Source organism: Littorina saxatilis, linkage group LG17 (assembly GCF_037325665.1).
Source record: "Littorina saxatilis isolate snail1 linkage group LG17, US_GU_Lsax_2.0, whole genome shotgun sequence".
NCBI classification, from domain to species: domain Eukaryota; kingdom Metazoa; phylum Mollusca; class Gastropoda; order Littorinimorpha; family Littorinidae; genus Littorina; species Littorina saxatilis.
In genome coordinates, this window is record NC_090261.1 from 7,106,012 (window position 1) to 7,130,306 (window position 24,295).

A 24,295-nucleotide genomic window follows, 5' to 3' on the forward strand; every position below is an offset into this window, starting at 1 on the left:
TAGGGAAAATAGATTATGTGAAACATGTGGAGTAATAGAAGATGAAATACATTTTCTAGATAACTGCATAGAAAACAACCAATTACGAAAATCTTTCATGAGTGAAATTAATCTACCCATATATTCATATGATGTACCAAGCCAACTTTTGCAAGTAGACAAAGTACAAACTAAATTGGGAGAATTTGTATATAATTGCTTCCAAAAAAAAGAAAAAATGTAATCATTTGGTTATTTATCTTCCCGTGTCTTATAAACACTACGTTTCATGACAATAAAGTTTATTCGTATTCGTATTCACACACACACACACACGCCATCCTTGTTGTTAGAGATAAACACACGTATGGTGTGGTGCTGACGATATCAAGTCAAAAAGAAATGCAGTATAGAAATGTCAACAGCAATGTTTGTGTACACTACTCTTTTTACCGCCTGTCCACCCTGGAATCCAGAATGAATCGGTGAAAAATTGGGCGAACAGGCTCGTGAAAATACTTTCGTCAGGGTACCGTTGGGGGAGCAGCTAGTCGTGAATTGTCATTTTGTTGACAATACGTGTAGAGAGAGAGAGAGAGAGAGAGAGAGAGAGAGAGAGAGAGAGAGAGAGAGAGAGAGAGAGAGAGAGAGAGAGAGAGAGAGAGAGAGAACTTTGAACTTTGAACTTTATTTATTTATCGAGGGTAACAGAATAAGCAAAGTATACATGCTTTTTTTCGTCCGGCCCTCACCCATTGAGGGTAACTCGATTAATAACAAGAAAAAATAGAAGTTAAGTTAATTAAGAGAGCGAGAGAGAGAGAGAGAGAGAGAGAGAGAGAGAGAGAGAGAGAGAGAGAGAGAGAGAGAGAGAGAGAGAGTTTCTATTTATGTCAGGCGTCATTCCTAAACAAATGCAGAAAACTCCCAGGTGATAGTCATTGATACAAACGCTTAACGGGTTCTGCTATCACACGGGCGACGCCTCGTGCTGACTGCTAGAGATATTACAAAAAATGCGATGTCAACCAGCGCTTAGCGGTAAGTTATTCCAATGAAAACAGAAGCCCCCTATCTCCCAGAAGGTAGGTTTTAAGACCCATATTTTGATTTCTGGCGCATGTGGTCACGTTGAAATGAGAGAGCGGGTGTGTTTTGGGGTGGAGTGACCCTGCAGTTTAATGCAGTATTTAAAGTCGAAATAGTGATACACAATCTGTAGTATCACCAGTGCTCACTACAAGTGATTGGGAGACAATGGAACTGAGCTTTTAGGGGAGTTCTTTTATTCTTACCTATTATGAGGTGAGTGATAAAGTAAATAAGCAATGATACCAGTAAGTTGATAACTATATAAGTAAATAAACACGGATCATCTTCTAAAGTTTTATTACTAAACAAGAAAAAAAGTACACAAATATAACAAGAAGATTACTGCTACATTACAAGAAACGACAGTTGATGGAATGTGTAGTCACTATAAGAAAAAGAAACCTTATCATGCACGGCTGTCCAAACCGTGACATTTAGACATTTAATGAACGAGAAAGATACAGACACAAAACTGTGAAAGGTGAAAAAGATACGCACTTAGCCTTGCTTTTGTTGTTGGTTTTGCTCCTTCGGATATATGTAAGGAAGTTAAAATCAATCCTGAAATCTACGTCTATTTTTTTGACAGAGGCTTTATTTTAGCACTGCTTGCAAACTATCACTGACGACTCGCATAAAACTGCCCCAACTGCCGTCTTTTCTTATCCGCTTTGTGATGCTTGCATGATTTCTGTATTATATCATTGTATAGCTTAGACGACGGCGTTGGTTATTTATAAGACTTTATTTCTATCTGTACCGATTACTTATGTTGTTATCCCTCACAGATTTAGCTTTTTCTGTTTTCTTTGTGTGTGTATGTGTGTGTGTGAGTGTGTGTGTGTGCGTGTGTGTTTGTGTGTGTTCGTGTGTGTGTGTGTGTGTGTGTGTGTGTGTGTGTGTGTGTCAGTGTGTGTGTGTATGTGTGTGTGTGTCTCTGTGTGTCCTTTTCTTTTTGTCACTGAAAATATTGTTAATATAATGATTGTTTATATCAGCTACACCATGTTCGACTTTGCTAAGGGCCCGTAGTTCGATTTCAATATTAGCATTCCGTATCCTCTCTCTGTCTGTCTCTCTATTTCTAGTCCCCCCCCCCCCCACTCTCCCCCCTCCCTCTGTCTGTCACTGTCTCCCAGTCTGAATAAACCATCCATCCATCCATCTATCAGGCTGTCTCCCTGTCTCTGCCCCTCCCCCTCCTTTCTCTCTCTCTCCCTCCTAATCGTGTGTTCTTCATTTTTCTTACGCGCAGACCAGTAGCCCTTCTGCAGGTGGCGCTGTGCCTGGCGTGTGGTTGCCATGGTTACCGTGACTACCAGGACGAGCTCCCAAACGGCGGGCGGGTGGCCCACCCGTGTAAAGACAACGCGCTGTGGCACGGGGTAGGGCATCTCAACGTGCAGGGTGGAGGGGCCAGGAATGTCTTCGGACTGGACTTCGCTGATGCTGGAAGGGTAAGTCTGTCACACATTACAGGGAACTATACGGAAAATACTGTAATACGCGAATTAAAGTGGCGCGGCACAGAATCAACAAACCAAGACATATCTTCTTTACCCTCCAATGAAGCAAAGATCGAGAGGGTGAAACAAACCGAGGCATCTCTTCTTTACCCTCCAATGAAGCAAAGATCGAGAGGATGAAACAAACCCAGACATCTCTTCTTTACCCTCCAATGAAGCAAAGATCGAGAGGATGATACAAACCGAGACATCTCTTCTTTACCCTCCAATGAAGCAAAGATCGAGAGGATAAAACAAACCCAGACATCTCTTCTTTACCCTCCAATGAAGCAAAGATCGAGAGGATGAAACAAACCCAGACATATCTTCTTTACCCTCCAATGAAGCAAAGATCGACAGGATAAAACAAACCGAGGCATCTCTTCTTTACACTCCAATGAAGCAAAGATCGAGAGGGTGAAACAATCCCAGACATCTCTTCTTTACCCTCCAATGAAGCAAAGATCGAGAGGATAAAACAATCCCAGACATCTCTTCTTTACCCTCCAATGAAGCAAAGATCGAGAGGATAAAACAAACCCAGACATCTCTTCTTTACCCTCCAATGAAGCAAAGATCGAGAGGATGAAACAAACCCAGACATCTCTTCTTTACACTCCAATGAAGCAAAGATCGAGAGGATGAAACAAACCGAGGCATCTCTTCTTTACCCTCCAATGAAGCAAAGATCGACAGGATACAACAAACCCAGGCATCTCTTCTTTACCCTCCAATGAAGCAAAGATCGAGAGGATAAAACAAATCCAGACATCTCTTCTTTACCCTCCAATGAAGCAAAGATCGACAGGATAAAACAAACCCAGACATCTCTTCTTTACCCTCCAATGAAGCAAAGATCGACAGGATACAACAAACCCAGGCATCTCTTCTTTACCCTCCAATGAAGCAAAGATCGAGAGGATAAAACAAACCCAGACATCTCTTCTTTACCCTCCAATGAAGCAAAGATCGACAGGATAAAACAAACCCAGACATCTCTTCTTTACCCTCCAATGAAGCAAAGATCGAGAGGATAAAACAAACCCAGACATCTCTTCTTTACCCTCCAATGAAGCAAAGATCGACAGGATAAAACAAGCCAAGACATCTCTTCTTTACACTCCAATGAAGCAAAGATCGAGAGGATGAAACAAACCGAGGCATCTCTTCTTTACCCTCCAATGAAGCAAAGATCGAGAGGATGAAACAAACCCAGACATCTCTTCTTTACCCTCCAATGAAGCAAAGATCGACAGGATACAACAAACCCAGGCATCTCTTCTTTACCCTCCAATGAAGCAAAGATCGAGAGGATAAAACAAACCCAGACATCTCTTCTTTACCCTCCAATGAAGCAAAGATCGACAGGATAAAACAAACCCAGACATCTCTTCTTTACCCTCCAATGAAGCAAAGATCGACAGGATAAAACAAACCCAGACATCTCTTCTTTACCCTCCAATGAAGCAAAGATCGAGAGGATAAAACAAACCCAGACATCTCTTCTTTACCCTCCAATGAAGCAAAGATCGACAGGATAAAACAAACCCAGACATCTCTTCTTTACCCTGCAATGAAGCAAAGATCGAGAGGATGAAACAAACCGAGGCATCTCTTCTTTACCCTCCAATGAAGCAAAGATCGACAGGATACAACAAACCCAGGCATCTCTTCTTTACCCTCCAATGAAGCAAAGATCGAGAGGATAAAACAAACCCAGACATCTCTTCTTTACCCTCCAATGAAGCAAAGATCGACAGGATAAAACAAACCCAGACATCTCTTCTTTACCCTCCAATGAAGCAAAGATCGAGAGGATGAAACAATCCCAGACATCTCTTCTTTACCCTCCAATGAAGCAAAGATCGAGAGGATGAAACAATCCCAGACATCTCTTCTTTACCCTCCAATGAAGCAAAGATCGAGAGGATGAAACAATCCCAGACATCTCTTCTTTACCCTCCAATGAAGCAAAGATCGAGAGGATGAAACAATCCCAGACATCTCTTCTTTACCCTCCAATGAAGCAAAGATCGAGAGGATAAAACAATCCCAGACATCTCTTCTTTACCCTCCAATGAAGCAAAGATCGAGAGGGTGAAACAAACCGAGGCATCTCTTCTTTACCCTCCAATGAAGCAAAGATCGAGAGGATGAAACAAACCCAGACATCTCTTCTTTACCCTCCAATGAAGCAAAGATCGAGAGGATGAAACAAACCCAGACATCTCTTCTTTACCCTCCAATGAAGCAAAGATCGAGAGGATGAAACAAACCCAGACATCTCTTCTTTACCCTCCAATGAAGCAAAGATCGAGAGGATGAAACAAACCCAGACATCTCTTCTTTACACTCCAATGAAGCAAAGATCGAGAGGATAAAACAAACCCAGACATCTCTTCTTTACACTCCAATGAAGCAAAGATCGAGAGGATAAAACAAACCCAGACATCTCTTCTTTACACTCCAATGAAGCAAAGATCGAGAGGATAAAACAAACCCAGACATCTCTTCTTTACCCTCCAATGAAGCAAAGATCGAGAGGATGAAACAAACCCAGACATCTCTTCTTTACCCTCCAATGAAGCAAAGATCGAGAGGATGAAACAAACCCAGACATCTCTTCTTTACACCCCAATGAAGCAAAGATCGAGAGGATGAAACAAACCCAGACATCTCTTCTTTACCCTCCAATGAAGCAAAGATCGAGAGGATAAAACAAACCGAGGCATCTCTTCTTTACCCTCCAATGAAGCAAAGATCGAGAGGATGAAACAAATCCAGACATCTCTTCTTTACCCTCCAATGAAGCAAAGATCGAGAGGATACAACAAACCCAGACATCTCTTCTTTACCCTCCAATGAAGCAAAGATCGAGAGGATAAAACAAACCGAGGCATCTCTTCTTTACCCTCCAATGAAGCAAAGATCGAGAGGATGAAACAAACCCAGACATCTCTTCTTTACCCTCCAATGAAGCAAAGATCGAGAGGATGAAACAAACCCAGACATCTCTTCTTTACCCTCCAATGAAGCAAAGATCGAGAGGATGAAACAAACCCAGACATATCTTCTTTACCCTCCAATGAAGCAAAGATCGAGAGGATAAAACAAACCCAGACATCTCTTCTTTACCCTCCAATGAAGCAAAGATCGAGAGGATAAAACAAACCGAGGCATCTCTTCTTTACACTCCAATGAAGCAAAGATCGAGAGGATGAAACAAACCCAGACATCTCTTCTTTACCCTCCAATGAAGCAAAGATCGAGAGGATGAAACAAACCCAGACATCTCTTCTTTACCCTCCAATGAAGCAAAGATCGAGAGGATGAAACAAACCCAGACATCTCTTCTTTACACTCCAATGAAGCAAAGATCGAGAGGATAAAACAAACCCAGACATCTCTTCTTTACACTCCAATGAAGCAAAGATCGAGAGGATAAAACAAACCCAGACATCTCTTCTTTACACTCCAATGAAGCAAAGATCGAGAGGATAAAACAAACCCAGACATCTCTTCTTTACCCTCCAATGAAGCAAAGATCGAGAGGATGAAACAAACCCAGACATCTCTTCTTTACCCTCCAATGAAGCAAAGATCGAGAGGATGAAACAAACCCAGACATCTCTTCTTTACCCTCCAATGAAGCAAAGATCGAGAGGATGAAACAATCCCAGACATCTCTTCTTTACCCTCCAATGAAGCAAAGATCGAGAGGATAAAACAAACCCAGACATCTCTTCTTTACCCTCCAATGAAGCAAAGATCGAGAGGATAAAACAAACCCAGACATCTCTTCTTTACCCTCCAATGAAGCAAAGATCGACAGGATACAACAAACCCAGACATCTCTTCTTTACCCTCCAATGAAGCAAAGATCGAGAGGATACAACAAACCGAGACATCTCTTCTTTACCCTCCAATGAAGCAAAGATCGAGAGGATGAAACAAACCCAGACATCTCTTCTTTACCCTCAAATGAAGCAAAGATCGAGAGGATACAACAAACCGAGACATCTCTTCTTTACCCTCCAATGAAGCAAAGATCGAGAGGATACAACAAACCCAGACATCTCTTCTTTACCCTCCAATGAAGCAAAGATCGAGAGGATACAACAAACCGAGACATCTCTTCTTTACCCTCCAATGAAGCAAAGATCGAGAGGATGAAACAAACCCAGACATCTCTTCTTTACCCTCCAATGAAGCAAAGATCGAGAGGACCTCACAATGGCGAAAAATGACGTCACGCAAAATGTCTTCCATTTTCTATTCAAACTTTCAAGGAAAATACCATAGACTGTCAAGAAGACTAAAGTGTGTCACATTAGCAGATACAACAACAACTAAATATCTGTAAGGTCACCATCAGGCTGTGCCTGGTTCAGCATCGTATCTCACAAAAGCCAAATCAAAATATATGTTGGTTTAGGGTAATGTGACCAAAAAAGATTAGGTCGATAGGTCGGCTTTTTTTACCCCTTAAATTTAGTCGAGTTTAGTCTCGATATGGTTCACAAAATTTGCCAAAATTGGTGTTTTTTTGAGAAATGAAAAAAAAGTTTTAGGGTCGTCGGAAAAAATCGGGTCGGTCGGGTTACCCTGAACCAACATTATAAGATGTTTGATGGGTTGTTGACAGACCAGCTTTTTTGTCGGTCCGAGGGGGAGCATATCGTCTTTTGTTTCATATTTATTGACCAAGGCCGAAGGCCGCGGTCAATAAATATGAAACAAAAGTCAATATGCTCCCCCGAGGACCGACAAAAAAGCTAGTCTGACAACGAACATCCAAACATCATTTTTGTCATCATTTTGGTAGTGAGAAAATAAGTGCACAATCAACACAAGGAACCATGCTTTGAAACACGAGTGTCGTTTTGATAACCACACGAGTTCCATTTTGATAATCACTGGCAATCAAAGCTGGCGTGTGAAAGCAACTTTCTGTGTTCAGGGCCGGACTACCGGGGGGGTTATGGGGGTTGCGCAACCCCCCCCCCCCCCTAGCCTAAACATGTACCTTACTTATTTAAATTTTTTTTATTATTGCTTATTTTATGCCGTTTCATGCAAGGAGCGACCATTTTCCTATCTCAGAATATGACCTACCCGTCAGCTTCAGGGGGCTTCGCCCCCTGACCCCCACAACGAGGGGGGGGGGGGGTGGTGTGGGTTCTAGGGTTTCCGGACCCCCCCCCCCAGCCAAAAAATAAAAATATTGAATGAGGTATGCATTTCTTTATTTTACATTGAGTTTCAATTTTTGGGGTATTAATCAGTGACAAAATCTGCTGCCTGAAACTGGTAATGATCATCCTCAGAATGCACCAGATTGCACCATTTTGCATCTTTTTTTTTCAAAATTTTCCGGGGGGGCATGCCCCCGGACCCCCCTAGCAAGCTAGGCGCTTCGCGCCGTCGGCTCGGCGCTTCGCGCCTTCACACCCATATCTTCACAATATACTTTTGAAAAAAACAAGTCATAAAATGAACTGATCCGCCCCTGCCGCCAGGGGAGACATCCCCCTGGGCCACCACTGGCAACCCCCCCCCCTCCTCTTCGCCTAGTCCGGCCCTGGTGTTTTTGAGTTCATAAAATGTTGCGATGAATATGTCAGGTTTGAGGATGCACAGCCAATGAAAAGAGCCGAAGAATCCCCGAGCGTTTCTATTGGGTTTGCTTTTGATTATTCATGTATAACCTGCTTCCTGCCACTTTGGTAACCGGGGATTTATTGCCTGGGGAACATGAGATTTATTTCCCAGGTGCTTGTGAATGAAAACTCGTGAAAATGATGACAAATATTTTTATTTGGCCTAAGACATAGGTACCACTTGAGGCATCAACAAAAATGTGATCGTTTCAGAAATGGACCAGAGAGTTGTGTCAGAAAGACTCCGATGGGGACGGGAAAACCAACGGTCAGGAATTAGGCGACCCACAATGCACCTGGACAAAGGGCGGCATTCCAGAATCCACTTCGGGCATCACGCATCCGGGTAATTTTTTTATTATCGCAAAACAAAGATTAAATTGTTAACAATCTTGGTTAAAATCTCGGTGGAAATCTTGTTTGAATGCTTGTTCGAAATAATGGTTGAAATCTTGCTTGAAATCTTAGGATGACATCTTGTTTGAAATCTTGTTTGATATCTCGGTGAAAATCGTGGTTGAAATCTTAGAAACGATTGTGTTTTCATCTACTGCTGGGAGAGACGTTGCCGGTGATGTCCGCACGTCACATCGAGCAAACAGAAATGTTGACAGAAATGTTGTACAGCTAAACAGACAGTCTTGATAACGTCATTCTATCCCTTGCAGACCTCTACCCAGTACAATGTCAAGAGTGACACTCTCCGTACCTTTTTTTTTACAAGGAAAAAAATAAAATATAGTTGGAAAATTCAAAACAACAACAACAACAACAACAACAACAACAACAACAACAACAACAACAACAACAACCATGAAATCTCACACAAACGAACCGTTTTGCAAAATCGTTTTTCAAGAATGTGGTGCAAGGATATAAGCTTTTGGTCTTTGGCTTGTTTCTTCTAATTTCCAGGAGTGTGCGATCCATACGACAGTGAGAAGTGTCAGAACACAGCGGTGCCACCGAGCCCCGGTGTGACCTATGCCACCCAGGCACAGTGGATGAAAGAGGCCTGCGTTCAAGCCGAGTTTGAGTGCCCCGCCCTTGAGAGTTCAGGTAGAAATCAACTCCAACCTGCCTTGTCAATATTACAGTGTTCTAGATAATCGAACGTGTAGCAAAGACCTGTACGCGTACGTGTAGATATTGCGTCACCCGTAACTCACTTTTTTTCTCTCCAATGTTCCAAATCATAGGTTGTTTTACTCCAACCAAGACTGCAGATCTTGGCAAATGCGTGACGTAAAAACTAGATTTGATGACGTTACCCGTACACTTCCGGTACAGGTGCTGAAAAATGCCACACCTAGATCTTGCTAATGTGTTTGTAACTGTACGTGTAACTGTACGTGTAACTGTACGTGTAACTGTACGTGTGGCTTAACGTTTCCGTTCTTCTCGTGTACACCACAACTGTGTTCACTAGCTGTCACAGGCTTTCACACAAATTAAGGGCATTCTTTTCTTTATTTTATTGTTATTTGTTTCCCCCTCTATCGTTTTGCTATGCTCTACGAATGATCTTGTCTGATATCATGAGCATTCAAAAATACGATATTTCGTTTATTTGACTTGAAACTGACGTTGATTTTCAGAAATGTTAAAATATACTTTATACCATCCTGAAGAAAGCAGTTTGCCGAAATATTGATGAAGATAATACCGAACCTGGTTCTTGTTGTGTCCTCTTTTGTTTAAATAGTTGATTTTCAGAGTCCAGCTACTCGTGTGAGCACTTCCTCTCATGCATAAGCCACACCGTAAATCTATGTAGGCCTAGATGGGAGAATGTTTGAACAAAACTCTGCGTATGACTTTTGACGCTTTGCTGTCATTAACAGACGTAAAGCAGCTAGATCTACGCATGCCTCTTACACCTGTTCCGCAGCAGGAGACGACCTACATGTGCATGACGTTTCAGTGGCCTGACGTCACGAAGGATTTTCACGTCATCGCCACGGAGCCAATCATCAACAACTCATACATCATGCATCACATGCTTCTCTTTGGCTGTGCTGACGGTGAGTGTTGTTGTTGTTGTTGTTGTTGTTGTTGTTGTTGTTGTTGTTGTTGTTGTTCTCTGTGCTTTCTTGTTCAACGCTCATACTTTTGGCTTAAGCTCCCAATAAGCAAACAGTAACAAGATGTAGACAATGCTTATAGGGCTTTGTCGATGGAAAACAATCCTGTTGAAAAAATAACTTGGGTTCAGATATATTTGGGGACACCATTTCTTTTTGGATACTCGTTAACTGCGAGTAAATCTTGTTCTAATTTGACAGAAACAAATATGCTCATGTTTTTCACCTGAAAGCGCCTTGACAACCTTTTGGCCTGAAAGTCTCTGCGTAACCTTTTCACCAAGAAAGTGTCCTTATCAACCTTTTGATTTAAAGTGTCTCTAACGGTCATTCTGTCTGACTGTGTATTTATCATATTTTCGAACTTTCATCCCGACAGTGTTTTCAACTACCTTACATCCTGAAAGCGCCTTCAACAATCGCTAAGATCTCTTTGAAAATTAAAAATATTGAGGTCTAGGATAAAATCTCATTTAACATTGTGTCAGATTTTGCGGTGAGCGCCGAACCCAGTGAGTGTGGGATGGGTGGATGTCCTGATCTACTGGGGGCGTGGTCCCTGGGAGTCACCGGGCAGTGTTTCCACACGGGAGCTGGTGTGCTGATGGGACAGACTGGTTACAAAAGACTCATGATTCAGGTGAGGGAGCAGCACCTAGAGACGGTATCCATGTCCCACCGCGTGTCACCACAGTGGCACGTGAAAGACCTCGGTCATCCTGTCCTAAGTGCGAGTGGCTGCATGATTACACCTACACCAACCTTCCTTGCCTGTGTAGACTATCTTCTAAATCTTCATAGACCTGTCCAGGATTTTACACGGGATAAAAACATTCCTTCTCTTGGACACAAACTCAAAATCAACACCCTGGCTGCCAGCTATGTGGAGCTGGAATGATTTTGGATTTATTCGCAGATTAACTGAAGATAGATTCAACTTTGGGTTGGTTTCTTTTTTGTATTCTCAGTATTTTAATTGATCACTGCGCGGATGAATTGATTGATAATCGCTACTACCTGTTCAGGGCTATCTTGGCCTGGTACTATACTGTGTAGTTCTAAATCTGCTTCTAATCTTAGACCTAAATAGGGAGTTCAGGGCGAGAGAAACAAGCGTGTAGATTAAGATAAGATAAGATAAGATAAGATAAGATAAGATAAGATAAGATAAGAAAACCTTAATGTCCACTAGTCCTGTGCTTCTTTTGGGGGGGGGGGGGGGGTGGGTGGGAGAAAGGGGGAGACTCTAGTCGGTTGTGCAAATAGTATTTAACCATGGGTGTGAATGTGAGTGTGGACGTGGATATATGATTTACTGCAACATTCAAAACAAAATCATGTCTTTTGCATTTTGGAAATAAATTCTATTGATTGATTGATTGATTGATTGATTTTACATAAACATGGACATTTGTCTTTTGGCACCTCACATTTCTATTAACACAAATATTGCGTTTTAGTTTGGGTGTAAACAGTGTTGTTTGGAATACCATTTGTTTTCAGTCTCACTGGAACAACCCCCAGCTGCATGCCCACTTCAATGACAGCTCGGGCATGAGACTGCACTACACCAGTGAGCTGCGAGCCAACAACATGGCCATGCTGATGACGGGGCAGAACTACATCCAGATCCCCCCTCGCTCCCCCGACACCCTGGCCACCTCCGACTGTTCCTCCACATGCACCAACAACCTGATGACGGGCGACATCCACATCACCTCTGCTGCCAACCACATGCACTACCTCGGTACCTATCTCATCCTGTTTTGGTCTTTCTAGAAATATTACTTGCATTTACTTTCTCCTTCGGTATATTCAACAAAATGAACTTTTCGGCAAGTTTCAGAAACTATCGACAATCCGTGGCGTCTGCTTTCCCCCCACCGCAACAAGTTCTGCAATTCTGCCGAAATGGCGGTAATGTTTGGCGAAAAAAAGAAGCTATGGCGTTTCGCCGACTGCCCGCGACATTCCTGAACAATATCTGGTTTGGGTAATGCGCGTGTCCTTTCTTAGTACCAATTGATCGATTTGCTTCTTGCAACCTTATGTGGATATTGTTGGTTTGGGGTCAGGCTGTCTGAGTACCAGCCGATTTATCTCTCGGCCTTCTGTGGATACAACTTGGTCGGGGTTTGGCTAGTGTCCTATTAGAGAACCGCTCATTTTGCTTTTAGCCTTCTGCTTGTGTCCTGTTTGAGTACTACTCGTTTTGAATACGTTTTCTATCAATGAACACCTGTGTTCCTGTGAAGATACGCCAAGACCATTGAACGCTTCAAGCTGTACCTTTCTGTCTTTCTGCAGGCACTGCCATGAACCTTGAACTTCATCGTAACGGTCGGTTCCTGATGAACTTGACCAATGACGTCATCTATGATTACGACACGCCAAAATTCTACGAGTAAGTTTGCTGACGGGATAAGCAAAGCAGATATTATTAGCATAAGGCATTCATACACAACAATTATGATAGTTATGTCCACTGTATTGATGTTGTTGCTGTTGTTGTTGTTTGAGAATTGTGTCATGTTGTTATTATGAACTTGAAGCTGCTCTTACTGTTGCATTGATAGCGTGAGCTTGAATCTGCATTCTGCATACATTTTTTTTTCTAGCTGGCCAATCCTTTAGTTGTGTTATTTGTCTGTAAGTTGCTTAATTAAAGTTTATCTTTTGAAAGTGTTGTTGTTGTTATATTGTTGGCAGTCTCAGGAAAACAAAGCTGCAACATAAGAGTCAGTAAGTAGTAGTAGCTCAGTTGGTAGTGCACTAGACTTGTGATCCTAAGGTCACAGGTTCGAATACTGGCAGGGACGGACATGGGTCAACGTTATGTGCAGACTCAGAGACGGTATCCATGTCCAATCCCGGTGTCACCACAGTGGCACGTGAAAGACCTCGGCCATTCTGCCATAAAGGCATGTGGCTGATTACACCTAAACACGCACACACCTGGGTAGCGCGACTCTGTTGCTGCTAGCTTTCCACTGGGAGGAAGCGACCCGAATCTCCCAACACTGGGATAATACAGAAATATAAAATGAAATATCAAAAAAATGAAATGAAACACTGTCTTTGAACATTAACCTGAGAAGTAATTCATTGTGCCTTGTGGATGTGTAGATACACGGAGCCAGTGGTGATCCACCCGGGTGACATGATCAGAACCAACTGTCACTTCGCCTCCCTGGACAAGGCCACAACCACCTTTGAAGGGGACGCAACCTCGGACGAGATGTGTTACGGGTTCCTGACCTTCTTCCCCAGAGAGAACCTGAAGAAACTAAAGTGCACATCCTGGAGAGGTACATCTGTCTCTTTTTAAACTCGCCGTTAACAGGGGGTGTATAGGATTCACTCTGATTGTCCCTCTGTCTGCACTCCGATTTTAATGTTTCTAGGCCGATTGAGTTGGCACTTTGTGGGTATAGCTTGTAGCAAGGGAAACACGACCTTAGCCAAACATAGGTTCTCTGTTTTAACGGAAGAAAGAAGATGCCTAGAACGGTAGCAGGCTAATTGCCCCCCGGCTAATTGCCCCCCGGCAATTAGCCTAGAACCGTCTAGAACATCGCACGGTGTTGTGTATGTGGGAGCAATGGCGGATCCAAAGAACGGGAAAGTGGCCTATACGGCGGGTGTCCTGGCAGCCCTAAAGTTAGGGCTTGCTTGGCATGATTTGTCCTGGCAGCATTGCAAGGTTTTAAGACCAAGTGCCAGTTGTCGTTCCTGTGGTTTCAAGAGAGAGCCGTCCTATTCCTGTTTCATTATTTCGACGAAAATGACACAACCGATTTCGTGTTGGTCTCAATCAAACCGTGTATGTTCTCTCCTGTTTGTTTGAAAGCTTGTGTCTTAACTTCCGATCAGTCTGAAAGTGTGTGTCTTAATTTCTGATTAGTCCCATTGATGATGTGCTTCTTGCAAGAGAAAACGTATGATATCCTGTCACTCCTGTCCGCAACGTTAATAAATTACATGACATTACCTCAGTTGAGATTCTGACCAAATTGAGACCTTGTCCAATGGATGGCTTTTGCCATATTACTGACGATCCCGTGCGTGCAGGGTTTTGACGGGTTTGTACATTTTGAGAAAACTGGACAGTTCTACTTTTTTCAGGTTAGTAAAGTTTAGAAATTGTGAGAAAAGTGTGGGAAAGTTTGAGATGTTTCCGAGGTTATGACTTACTAGATGATTACCCGCTTCGCCGGGTACCGGCTTCGCCGGGAAGAAGTAGAGCCGAATACCAGGCTGCGCCTGGGACCCGGCTTTGCCGGCGCACGAAGGAAAGGAGATAAACGCGCAAAACACTGGAGACCTTCTAAAAATAGTAACGTGCAGTGACCTTCTAAAAATAGTAACGTAACGGGAATATGGATTGACGCCACACGGAGGAAGGGAGATAATCGCGGCTGAAAACACTGGAGAAGATAAGGAAGAGTTACTGGTAGTGGATCCCGACAAAAAACACACACACAAAAAAATCGGTTCAGCGCGCACAGCGCTGCGCGCTGAGAGCACGTGTTGAAATATCTCATCGATGAGGTTGTGTCCGGGGTGTAGCTGAATACGGTGTCCAAATTTGAAAAAGATCCACCAAGAACTTTGGCCGTGCATCGCGAACAGACAGACAGACAGACAGACAGACAGACAGACAGACAGACAGACACTAGTCGTATATTTATATAGATGATCAACAAACATTCACCAAAGACATGAAATTAAACGAACGAGGAACCCACCGAAGTCAAACCAGTGAACCAAGTTGTGTTGGTTGACAGAACAGATTGAAAAAGTTGATACGTCTGTGAAAATGTTGGGAAAAGGTTGGGGAATGTTTATTGAAAGGTAAAGCTTTTTGAACCGTTTGTGTGTGTGTGTGTGTGTGTGTGTGTGTGTGTGTGTGTGTGTGTGTGTGTGTGTGTGTGTGTGTGCGTGCGCGCGTGCATGAATGACTGTGTATGTGTGTTTGCAGGTCTGTCTGGTTGCGATCCTCCAACGGAGGGTGGCTGTGACACAGAGGCGAGGCAAATTTTTTTTAAACCTGCATTCAACCAGACGGAACTCTACAAGAATCTCACGTCCGTTTGCAAGGTATTTCAGGGCACATGCCTTCTCCTGTAAGCGACCATGTACATCACCACGGATCTACCCAGGCAACAACACTAAGAGCATCCTTCCACCTAGACACATACCAAACATCAACACCCTGCCTGTTTTCTGTGCAGAGTGAGAATTTCTGGCAGAATTAATTTCCTAAATCACACCTGTGTTCATCTACAAAATGAGTGGAACAAAACGGTCTGGCTATTCACAGGAAAGCGAGAGGCTTTTGGCTCATGGCATATTTGAAGGATGAAAGGCGCTGGTTCATGTTAATGCTTGTTATTCTTACAGGTGCCAGGAGATTGGTTCCGAATAACTCTAGCTTACTCTATTTCACATGTCGTATGCATTTAGAGCGCTTACTTCCCTTTGGTTATTTCATAATATATGTGTCAAGTTGGAACGATGCTCTCGTGACATGTAAACGCCTGGGCAGATCTGAGACGCTGTACAGGACAGCGTACACGAGAACGATAGTGTGTATAATATACCGGTTATAAATTCTTGGTCTGAATCAAAAGTCTTGCTATTGAATGGGACAATGGAATGTGCATAAAGACGCGTTAATTTGGGGCTTGGCAGATTGGTTGCTACAATAATGGACTGGTAGGTAAGGTGGTTTGTTACCAATTCAAACCACCGAATCATTTGTCTTCATTTGTTTACATTTGTACACCACCGTCAGAATTGTTGTAGTCATCATCATCATGGTCGTCAGCATTGTTGTCGTCATCATCATCATGGTCGTCAGTATTGTTGTCGTCATCATCATCATGGTCGTCAGTATTGTTGTCGTCATCATCATCATGGTCGTCAGTATTGTTGTCGTCATCATCATCATGGTCGTCAGTATTGTTGTCGTCATCATCATCATGGTCGTCAGTATTGTCGTCATCATCATCATCATGGTCATCCGTATTGTTGTCGTCATCATCATCATGGTCGTCAGTATTGTTGTCGTCATCATCATCATGGTCGTCAGTATTGTCGTCATCATCATCATCATGGTCATCCGTATTGTTGTCGTCATCATCATCATGGTCGTCAGTATTGTTGTCGTCATCATCATCATGGTCGTCAGTATTGTTGTCGTCATCATCATCATCATGGTCGTCAGTATTGTTGTCGTCATCATCATCATGGTCGTCAGTATTGTTGTCGTCATCATCATCATGGTCGTCAGCATTGTTGTCGTCATCATCATCATCATCGTCGTTGTTAGCCATTAGCTCGACGTCAACGCCTTCATTCTTCACTCTTGAAATGACTGTGTTTGTTTCTCACGCAGCCCTTCGGCCCTTGCACCACGGAGTGTAACACGGCCTTAAGGCAAGCCATGCAGTCTGAACCGTGCTTTAGGAACCCCGACTCGCTACTCTTGATCAAGTGGTACCTACTGCAGTTGACGGAGGCGGGCCGAAACTTTCTGGGGGCTATGGCGACCTGTGAGCTGCAACTCTACAAGGACTGTCTGGCGGCCACGGACACAGCGGACGACATCGTCTGTCGCAACGTAGCAGGTGGACACACAATGACGAATGGAACGGATGACAGCGGTAACGACGGTACCGGTGGAGCCTTGGCGCTGCAGTCCACCTCTTTGTTAACCCTTCTGGGGCTGATGGTGGGAACTCTCTACCACGCCCTGTCTTAGTTTCCCGCACCTTCGTCCACTTTAAGACCCGTTGGGTTACACGTTGAAGCTCTTTCTATGCATCATCTCTTTCATCTTATTTTTAAGAATTGTAATCCTAAAAGGAGAGTTATTATATCCTATATCGAGTTTTTGTGTATGTAAATCGTCTGTTGATTTTATCGATTCCTCTTTTCCTCTGCTTGAAGTTTTCACATCTAGGCTGCGGGTAAATACACAATTGTGCTACCAAAGCATGAACTCTGAATAATACGTTTTGATACCCCAGCCTCAGTTTAAAACAACCACAACAACAACGGCCTCAACAACAACAACAACGGCACACTCTTCACACGATAGCCCATTGTTGTAGGTACAGATGAGTGTTCATAATGTTTTTCGCCTCTTGTTTCGGATAAACAAAAATAATGAAAATTAGCACTAAAGAATTTGTCTGATTTTATGAATAAATACATTGTTAAAAAATGTCCAGATTTGTATGTGCCTTAACCCTGTTGTAACCCAATACAATCTGTTGAAAATAACAATTAGACAAAATGAATAAAATAAAAACATATCTTTTTGAAAATGAACTACCTTCACGTCTTTTACCTCCGAACTTATGAATGAGAAGCAGTGAAATAAGACGTATAATGTGAAACAGAGAGAGAGAGAGAGAGAGAGAGAGAGAGAGAGAGAGAGAGAGAGAGAGAGAGAGAGAGAGAGAGAGAGAGAGAGAGAGAGAGAGCTAAACTGAACTGAACTGAACCAAACACTGTACAAAAGGAAGACGTGGAACTTGCGAAGAAAATGCGAAAAAGTGTTTGTGGGTTATCGTCCCTAGTCACATGCTGGCGGCGAAAACAAAATGGCGGATCGCGTAGGTACCGATCGTGTGCGAGGTGGTGGTAAATAATTGTGCTCGGCTTTTTGTTGCAAGAACGCCCGTTACAAACAGAGCTGCTTCGGGAAAACTTTCCACAAGTTCCCTACAGAAGAAAAAAGGTGGGTTGTGCAGTGATTATTTCATCAGGTTTACCTTCTTCAGAATGAGAATGCAATGGCTCGAGTCAACTCACTCAGTAGACTACAGCGTCAGCGAGTACTTACGACTGTGAGTGTGAGTCAGCAGTCAGTACAAAACAACAGTTTACACTTGATGACAAACCCGTGGGCATATTTGCCGAAACCTTTATCAAACCTTGCTTACGGGAAAACTACAGTACAAAGGTACATCACTCATCCGTTTTGCGTTCAGGCAGAGCGTTAGATTTAGACTGAAGATCTGATTTAGCTTTCTTTGTCTTTCCTTTTTGCTTAGTTTAACAATAACATTGTTGTTTTTACTGTCAAACTAGGTGCAGAATATGGATGCAATTCACAAGGCGAGAGGACTTTGAAAAGCTGCAGCCAGCTGCTGTTCAAGGTCTCAAGCTTTGTACTGATCACTTTGAGGCCAACCAGTAAAACAATCCTGCAGAGAGGATCACTTGTGTGGAATGCTGTCCCGACATTGTTTGCAGTGCCCAATCCACCACCGAAGGTTATTTATTTATTGGTTTTAGGTTTTTGCAAACCAAAGAAGCACACTATTAAATGCAGGTTGAGTAATGACAAGTTTGAGGCTGATGTAAGAATTGAAAACAACAGCATTGTTCCCATCAAATAATGCCTGTTTGCATTTAGCGCAAAAAAATGATAAGGCCAACAAAAAAAAGTTACTTATTTTGGATCGACGTCCTGATTATGATGATATGATGAACTTATTTTGCAAAAAAACAGCCCCAAATGGCAAAAAAGGTATAGGGTCGGCGTCAACAACAAAAAAGTTGTATGTTTCTGGTCACCTGACCCTACCTATGTTTTCCCGACGACCCTAGACATTTTTTTTTTTTGCATTTTCAAAAATAAAAGGGGTATTCGAAAATCAATTGTTTTCCTGTTTTTCAACAAAATAGTTTAAAAGATGGTTTTAAAAAAAAAGGTTAGAAAAAAAATCTCCACCTTTAGTCATGTTAGGTCACAAAAAAGTCTGTTTAAGGTAACATAGGCCCCCCAAAAATAGCGTCGGTAGGTCGGCTTTTTAGTTTTGTATTTTAGCCATCTGAATATTTTAATTTTATTTTTTAATGCCCCCAAAAAGTCTAGGGCCGGTGGGAAAAAAATAGGGTCGGTCCGGATACCGTAAACAGATTATTTTTTGTTTTGCCTTACCAGAAACATACACTTTTTGTGTGTGGCCTAAGACCAATGCCATGAAATTGGGAGAAATGTTTCATTGTGACTGGGTGTTGGTTGTGAGTTTGTCAGTTAAAGAGCTGTGCAATTTGCAGGTTGCTAGTGGGAGGAAGGCACCATCGCAAAGGGTAGCTACAAATGAAGCCAGCACCGACCTGTCGCCTGATACACAAATTGTTCAACCAGGTAAGAGATTTTTAACCATGAAGAACACCCTGACATCAAAAAATGTTTAAACCCATCCATTACATAGTTGATAATCGCTGTATAGGGTGACGGGCGCTGGGGCGGGGTGGTAAGACGTCGGTCTATTAACTCGGAAGGTCGAGGGTTCGAATCCCGGTCGCGGCCGCCTGGTGGGTTAAGTGTGGAGATGTTTCCGATCTCCCAGGTCAACTTATGTGCAGACCTGCTAGTGACTTATCCCCCTTCATGTGTACACGCAAGCACAAGACCAAATACGCACGAAAAAGATCCTGTAATCCATGTCAGAGTTCGGTGGGTTTTAGAAACACAAAAATACCCCGCATGCTTCCTCCGAAAGCGGCGTATGGCTGCCTAAATGGCGGGGTAAAAACGGTCATACACATAAAATTCCACTTGTGCAAATAAATGAGTGCACGTGGGAGTTTCAGCCCACGAACGCAGACGAAGAAGAAGCTGTATAGGGCGGATGCATGGATGGATGAAATTGTACCTGTAGTTCCCACACGTAAAGATGGGAAACATATCCTGTTAGAGGCATGGTTTGACAAGAAACAATTAAGTGGCTCTATTCCCATCTCCCCCCCCCCCCCCCCCCCCTTTCCCCGTCGCGATATAAGCTTCGTGGTTGAAAACGACGTTAAACACCAAATAAAGAAAGAAAGAAAGAGGCATGGTGTGTGAGGAGTTTACCTGGTACTGTTGTCCTAATCAATCAATCAATCAATCAATATAAAGCTTATATAGCGCGTATTCCGTGGGTACAGTTCTAATGGCCTCACCCATTCAGTACCAAACAAGGTCAATTCCATCATTGTTCCACATCGAATCCATAGTTGCTAATACACTTCATTTCTGGCCTGCCTTCCTACGCTATTGTTTATTTTCATTTTGTGATTGAATTACACATGTTTTAATTTCTTCCAGGTTGTAACTTGTTATGGTTATGTTATTTTATGTGTGTTTTGTGTGTGTGTTTTCTTTTTTAGATGACATTCAGGCGATCCTGGAGGACATAGGATGTAAAGCATCAAAGTCGTCATCCTCCCCATCCCCTCGTGAAGCGGAACTTCGGCAGAAGGTCAACAAACTGAGGAGCAAGGTTTTCCGATTAGAAAAGAAAACGATGGAACCCCGTGTAAAACGAGCGAGTAAATTAGCCAAGCCTCCCAAGAAAGACTTTGTAATAGAACAGTTGTCTCATATATTATCAGGCGAGGCGAGCTATTTTGCCATTTATGCCTGTTACATATTTACCGGTTATCTGCTGCTGTGTCCATTCCTGGCAGAGACGGAACGCATGTTACCAAGGAGCCGAAGGAGAGTCGATGAGATGAGAGAATGTGATTAACAATTGCCAACTCTCTCCGTACAAAGAGGGTCCAAAATTGTATCAAAATATAGATCGTAGGGAATTCAAAATAAAAAAAAAGAGACAAAACATGTACTTCGGCTCATAGAGCCTTCTTTAATTTTTGACTCAAAAGTCCATGCTCCGAGAGTCCTTTTTTTAATTTTGAATTGCCTACCATCTATATTTTTATACATTTTCAAAAAGATTCAACAGTCACCTTCCGTTATTCTTGAACTTGGCTATCCCAGCCTTACCTCAACATTCGATATTCCTGTGATACTTTTGACGTAAAATCAATTTTTACTGTAAAACACTTCGGCAAGAGGATTGGTCCAAGCAAACAAATAATAAACTTGTAAGATTTTTCCTGATATTTCCGATCAATTGCCTATGGTTTTATTTAGCTAAAAGATTCAAACGTCACACCTATGACCCATGGCTATTTTTAAGGGGAGAGTAGCATCCCTGGTGTGTTGTTTTTGATGTACCTTTTGGTCTGTTTACAGTAACATAGGCACACAAAAAGAGGGTCGGTAGGTCGGCTTTTCTTAATTTTTTTTTTATAACCATCTTTTTAAATTATTTTGCAAAAAAACAGGAACAAAATTGATTTTTTTTCTTTTTCTTTTTCTCCAAATGCCAAAAAAAAGGTCTAGGGTTGGCGGGGAAAAAATAATAGGGTTGGTCGGGATACCGTAAACAGACTATTTTGCTTTGTTTTGCCTAAGCAATGACTAACAAACTTTCTTTAGGGTCTGACATTGTATATACTATACAACTTTTTGGGGTATTAACTAAATACATGTATACAGTTTTTGATTCCTTTTATACTTTTTCACAAATTACCCCCCCCCCCCCTTTTTTTTTTGTAGTCTGCCCTGGGGGCGGGAGGTCTCCTAATTTCGGTTTCTAGGGTCATCTTATGCTTCCCCATGAGCTGAGAACTTAATTTAAAATGGGCCACGATTTTTTTATTTGTATTTTGTAATTGTGCCTTTGTCCAGTCACATGATTTCACTTTGTACTTAAAAACTTGGCACTGTCATCATTTTATTGCTATTTATTGTTCAGTTGTTCAGTATTTATTGCTATTGGGCATCAGTTGTTCAGTTGCCCTCTTTCGAATGAGCCATGCATGCATTATGGATGTGTTTAGCGAATGGGGATACCTCAAGCAATGTAAAAAAAAGAACAATGTGAAGCAAACATATAGCACCAAATAAAATAACCGAATCAGAATGGAAACTTCTTCAGTGTATGTGTGTGTGTGTGTGTGTGTGTGTGTGTGTGTGTGTGTGTGTGTTTGCTGTTTTAAATACCGAAAATGTGAAAATAAAGCAAGTCACAACATGAGAAAGATCGACTGTACTAGTCATAACAAAGCAGGAGACAGTCTGGTCAGCATGCAGCAAAGGGGAATAACTCATATTTAGCCATTCTCATTTCTAAGCATGCCCAATGAGGAAGTTATCCTTCTTCCCATTGTAGTTTCTTTGACTGAACTGAACTGATTTTATTTTTACAAGGATGTAGAGAGCGTGACAGAGAGAGGGGAGCTGAGATAAAGAGATACTCAGAACGCAGAAGAGAGCGCGACAATGAAAGACAGAGGGAGAGAGAGAGTGGGGGGGGGGGGGGGGGAGAGAAAACGATTCTCTCAGAGAATATCATGACATAGATTCAATGGGCCTTGTGTCGCCCTTTGAAGCAAGATGGTGAGTCATCCAATTAGGATTTTTTTTTTGAGGGGGGGGGGGGGGGGCGTTGGGTGAGGTGGTCCGGTAGAAGTTAACGTATGGGGAGGGGGGGGGGGAGGGGGTTGGGTTCCTAGCTGACGAGATCAGGCAGGGTCAAAAAGGTGGCTTCATTCTGGGGTTAGAGGTTGTTCCGCGCGGCGAGGTCGGGGGTGGCATGGGATTGGAGGTATGCTGCTATGGCTATCTTGACATCCGTTGTCTGCAATTTCAGCCTTCGCCGAGTATGGCATTCGTTACACCTAGGAGAGAAATAATCGAACGCATGACCACCTCAGCAACTTGCATGTGCGCAGTGAGCCATGAAATGTATGCATTTGAATGGCACGTGATAGGTCTTTGAATATATTAATATATTAACACGTTCTAAATCCGAAATTAATGCGTGTATATAAGCATGAGAGAACCTTAAACAAAATGGACGATTTATAGGCTCAATTGAATATCGATCGGCTACGGCAAAAGCGGCCATATAAGCATAATTTCACAGGTTGTGTTTGATCAGAAACTAGCAGAGCTCGTTTGTCTACCCTCTCCTGCATAGCATTCTAGCTGACTTTTGTGCGAGATACAGACACATTTATACACAAACCAGGCAGACAGGCAGACAAACGTACGCACACATGCACACACGCATACGCACGCAAACACACACACACACACACACACACACACACACACACACACACACACACACACACACACACACGTGGACACACACACACACACATACACACACACACACACGTAGACACACACACACACACACATACACACACACACAGACACACACAGACACACACACACACACACACACACGTGGACACACAAACGTGTACCCGCACATAATACATATAATTAGTTGAATTTTGAATTAGCTGTTAGATTTTTCTAAACGTGTTGCAGTTTCGTTTTAGTTGTTTTATTTATATGAAGGGAGCATGGTCCATCGTTGTATAAAGTGAAGTAAGCTTTTCCTTTTGATTTTTTGGTTATCTTTTTATTAGGTCCTTGGGAATCAATCAATCAATCAATCAATGAGTCTTATATCGCGCATATTCCGTGGGTACAGTTCTAGGCGCTCTGCAGTGATGCCGTGTGAGATGAAATTTTATACGGCCAGTAGATTGCAGCCATTTCGGCGCATATTTACCTTTCACGGCCTATTATTCCAAGTCACACGGGTATAGGTAGACAATTATTAACTGTGCCTAAGCAATTTTGCCAGGAAAGACCCTTTTGTCAATCGTGGGATCTTTAACGTGCACACCCAATGTAGTGTACGCGGGGGGAGGTTCGGACACCGAAGAGAGTCTGCACACAAAGTTGACTCTGTGAAATAAATTTCCGCCGAACCTGGGATCGAACTCACGCTGACAGCGGCCAACTGAATACAAATCCAGCGCGCTACCAACTGAGCTATATCCCCGCCTCCAGTAGACACAAAAATTGACTTTTTATTTGTGCTGTCCTTGTCCTAGATAGTACAGAGTTCGTGTGCTCTTCAACTTTGTTTGATTCAGCCACAGTCGTTTTGTTGTTAAGATTTTGAAGTTAAGTAGACGGAAGCAAAGACAAGAACAGCTACAATCTAACAGGCCTTGAGCCACGGGGGATAACCGGTCAAATGCCGAACAGAAGCCGAATGCCGCTCATGACACGTGTGAAGGCAAGTTTTGT

General features: G+C 42.7%; 2 protein-coding genes across 2 annotated transcripts in view; one reads left to right on the plus strand and one right to left on the minus strand.

The window, feature by feature from the left end:
• LOC138952738 (neuroglobin-like) overlaps positions 1 to 24,295 on the minus strand; it is a 190,204-nt gene that overhangs the window by 97,451 nt on the left and 68,458 nt on the right. The gene's annotated exons all lie outside the window — the stretch shown is intronic.
• On the plus strand, positions 1,149 to 17,658 carry LOC138952277 (putative DBH-like monooxygenase protein 2). The gene is made up of 11 exons (XM_070323911.1): positions 1,149 to 1,284; positions 2,327 to 2,528; positions 8,450 to 8,582; positions 9,152 to 9,295; positions 10,081 to 10,260; positions 10,809 to 10,960; positions 11,824 to 12,067; positions 12,628 to 12,724; positions 13,447 to 13,628; positions 15,302 to 15,420; positions 16,721 to 17,658. The coding sequence occupies exons 1-11, from the start codon at positions 1,280 to 1,282 to the stop codon at positions 17,084 to 17,086; spliced, it is 1,824 nt and encodes a 607-aa protein (XP_070180012.1). The 5' UTR covers positions 1,149 to 1,279; the 3' UTR covers positions 17,087 to 17,658.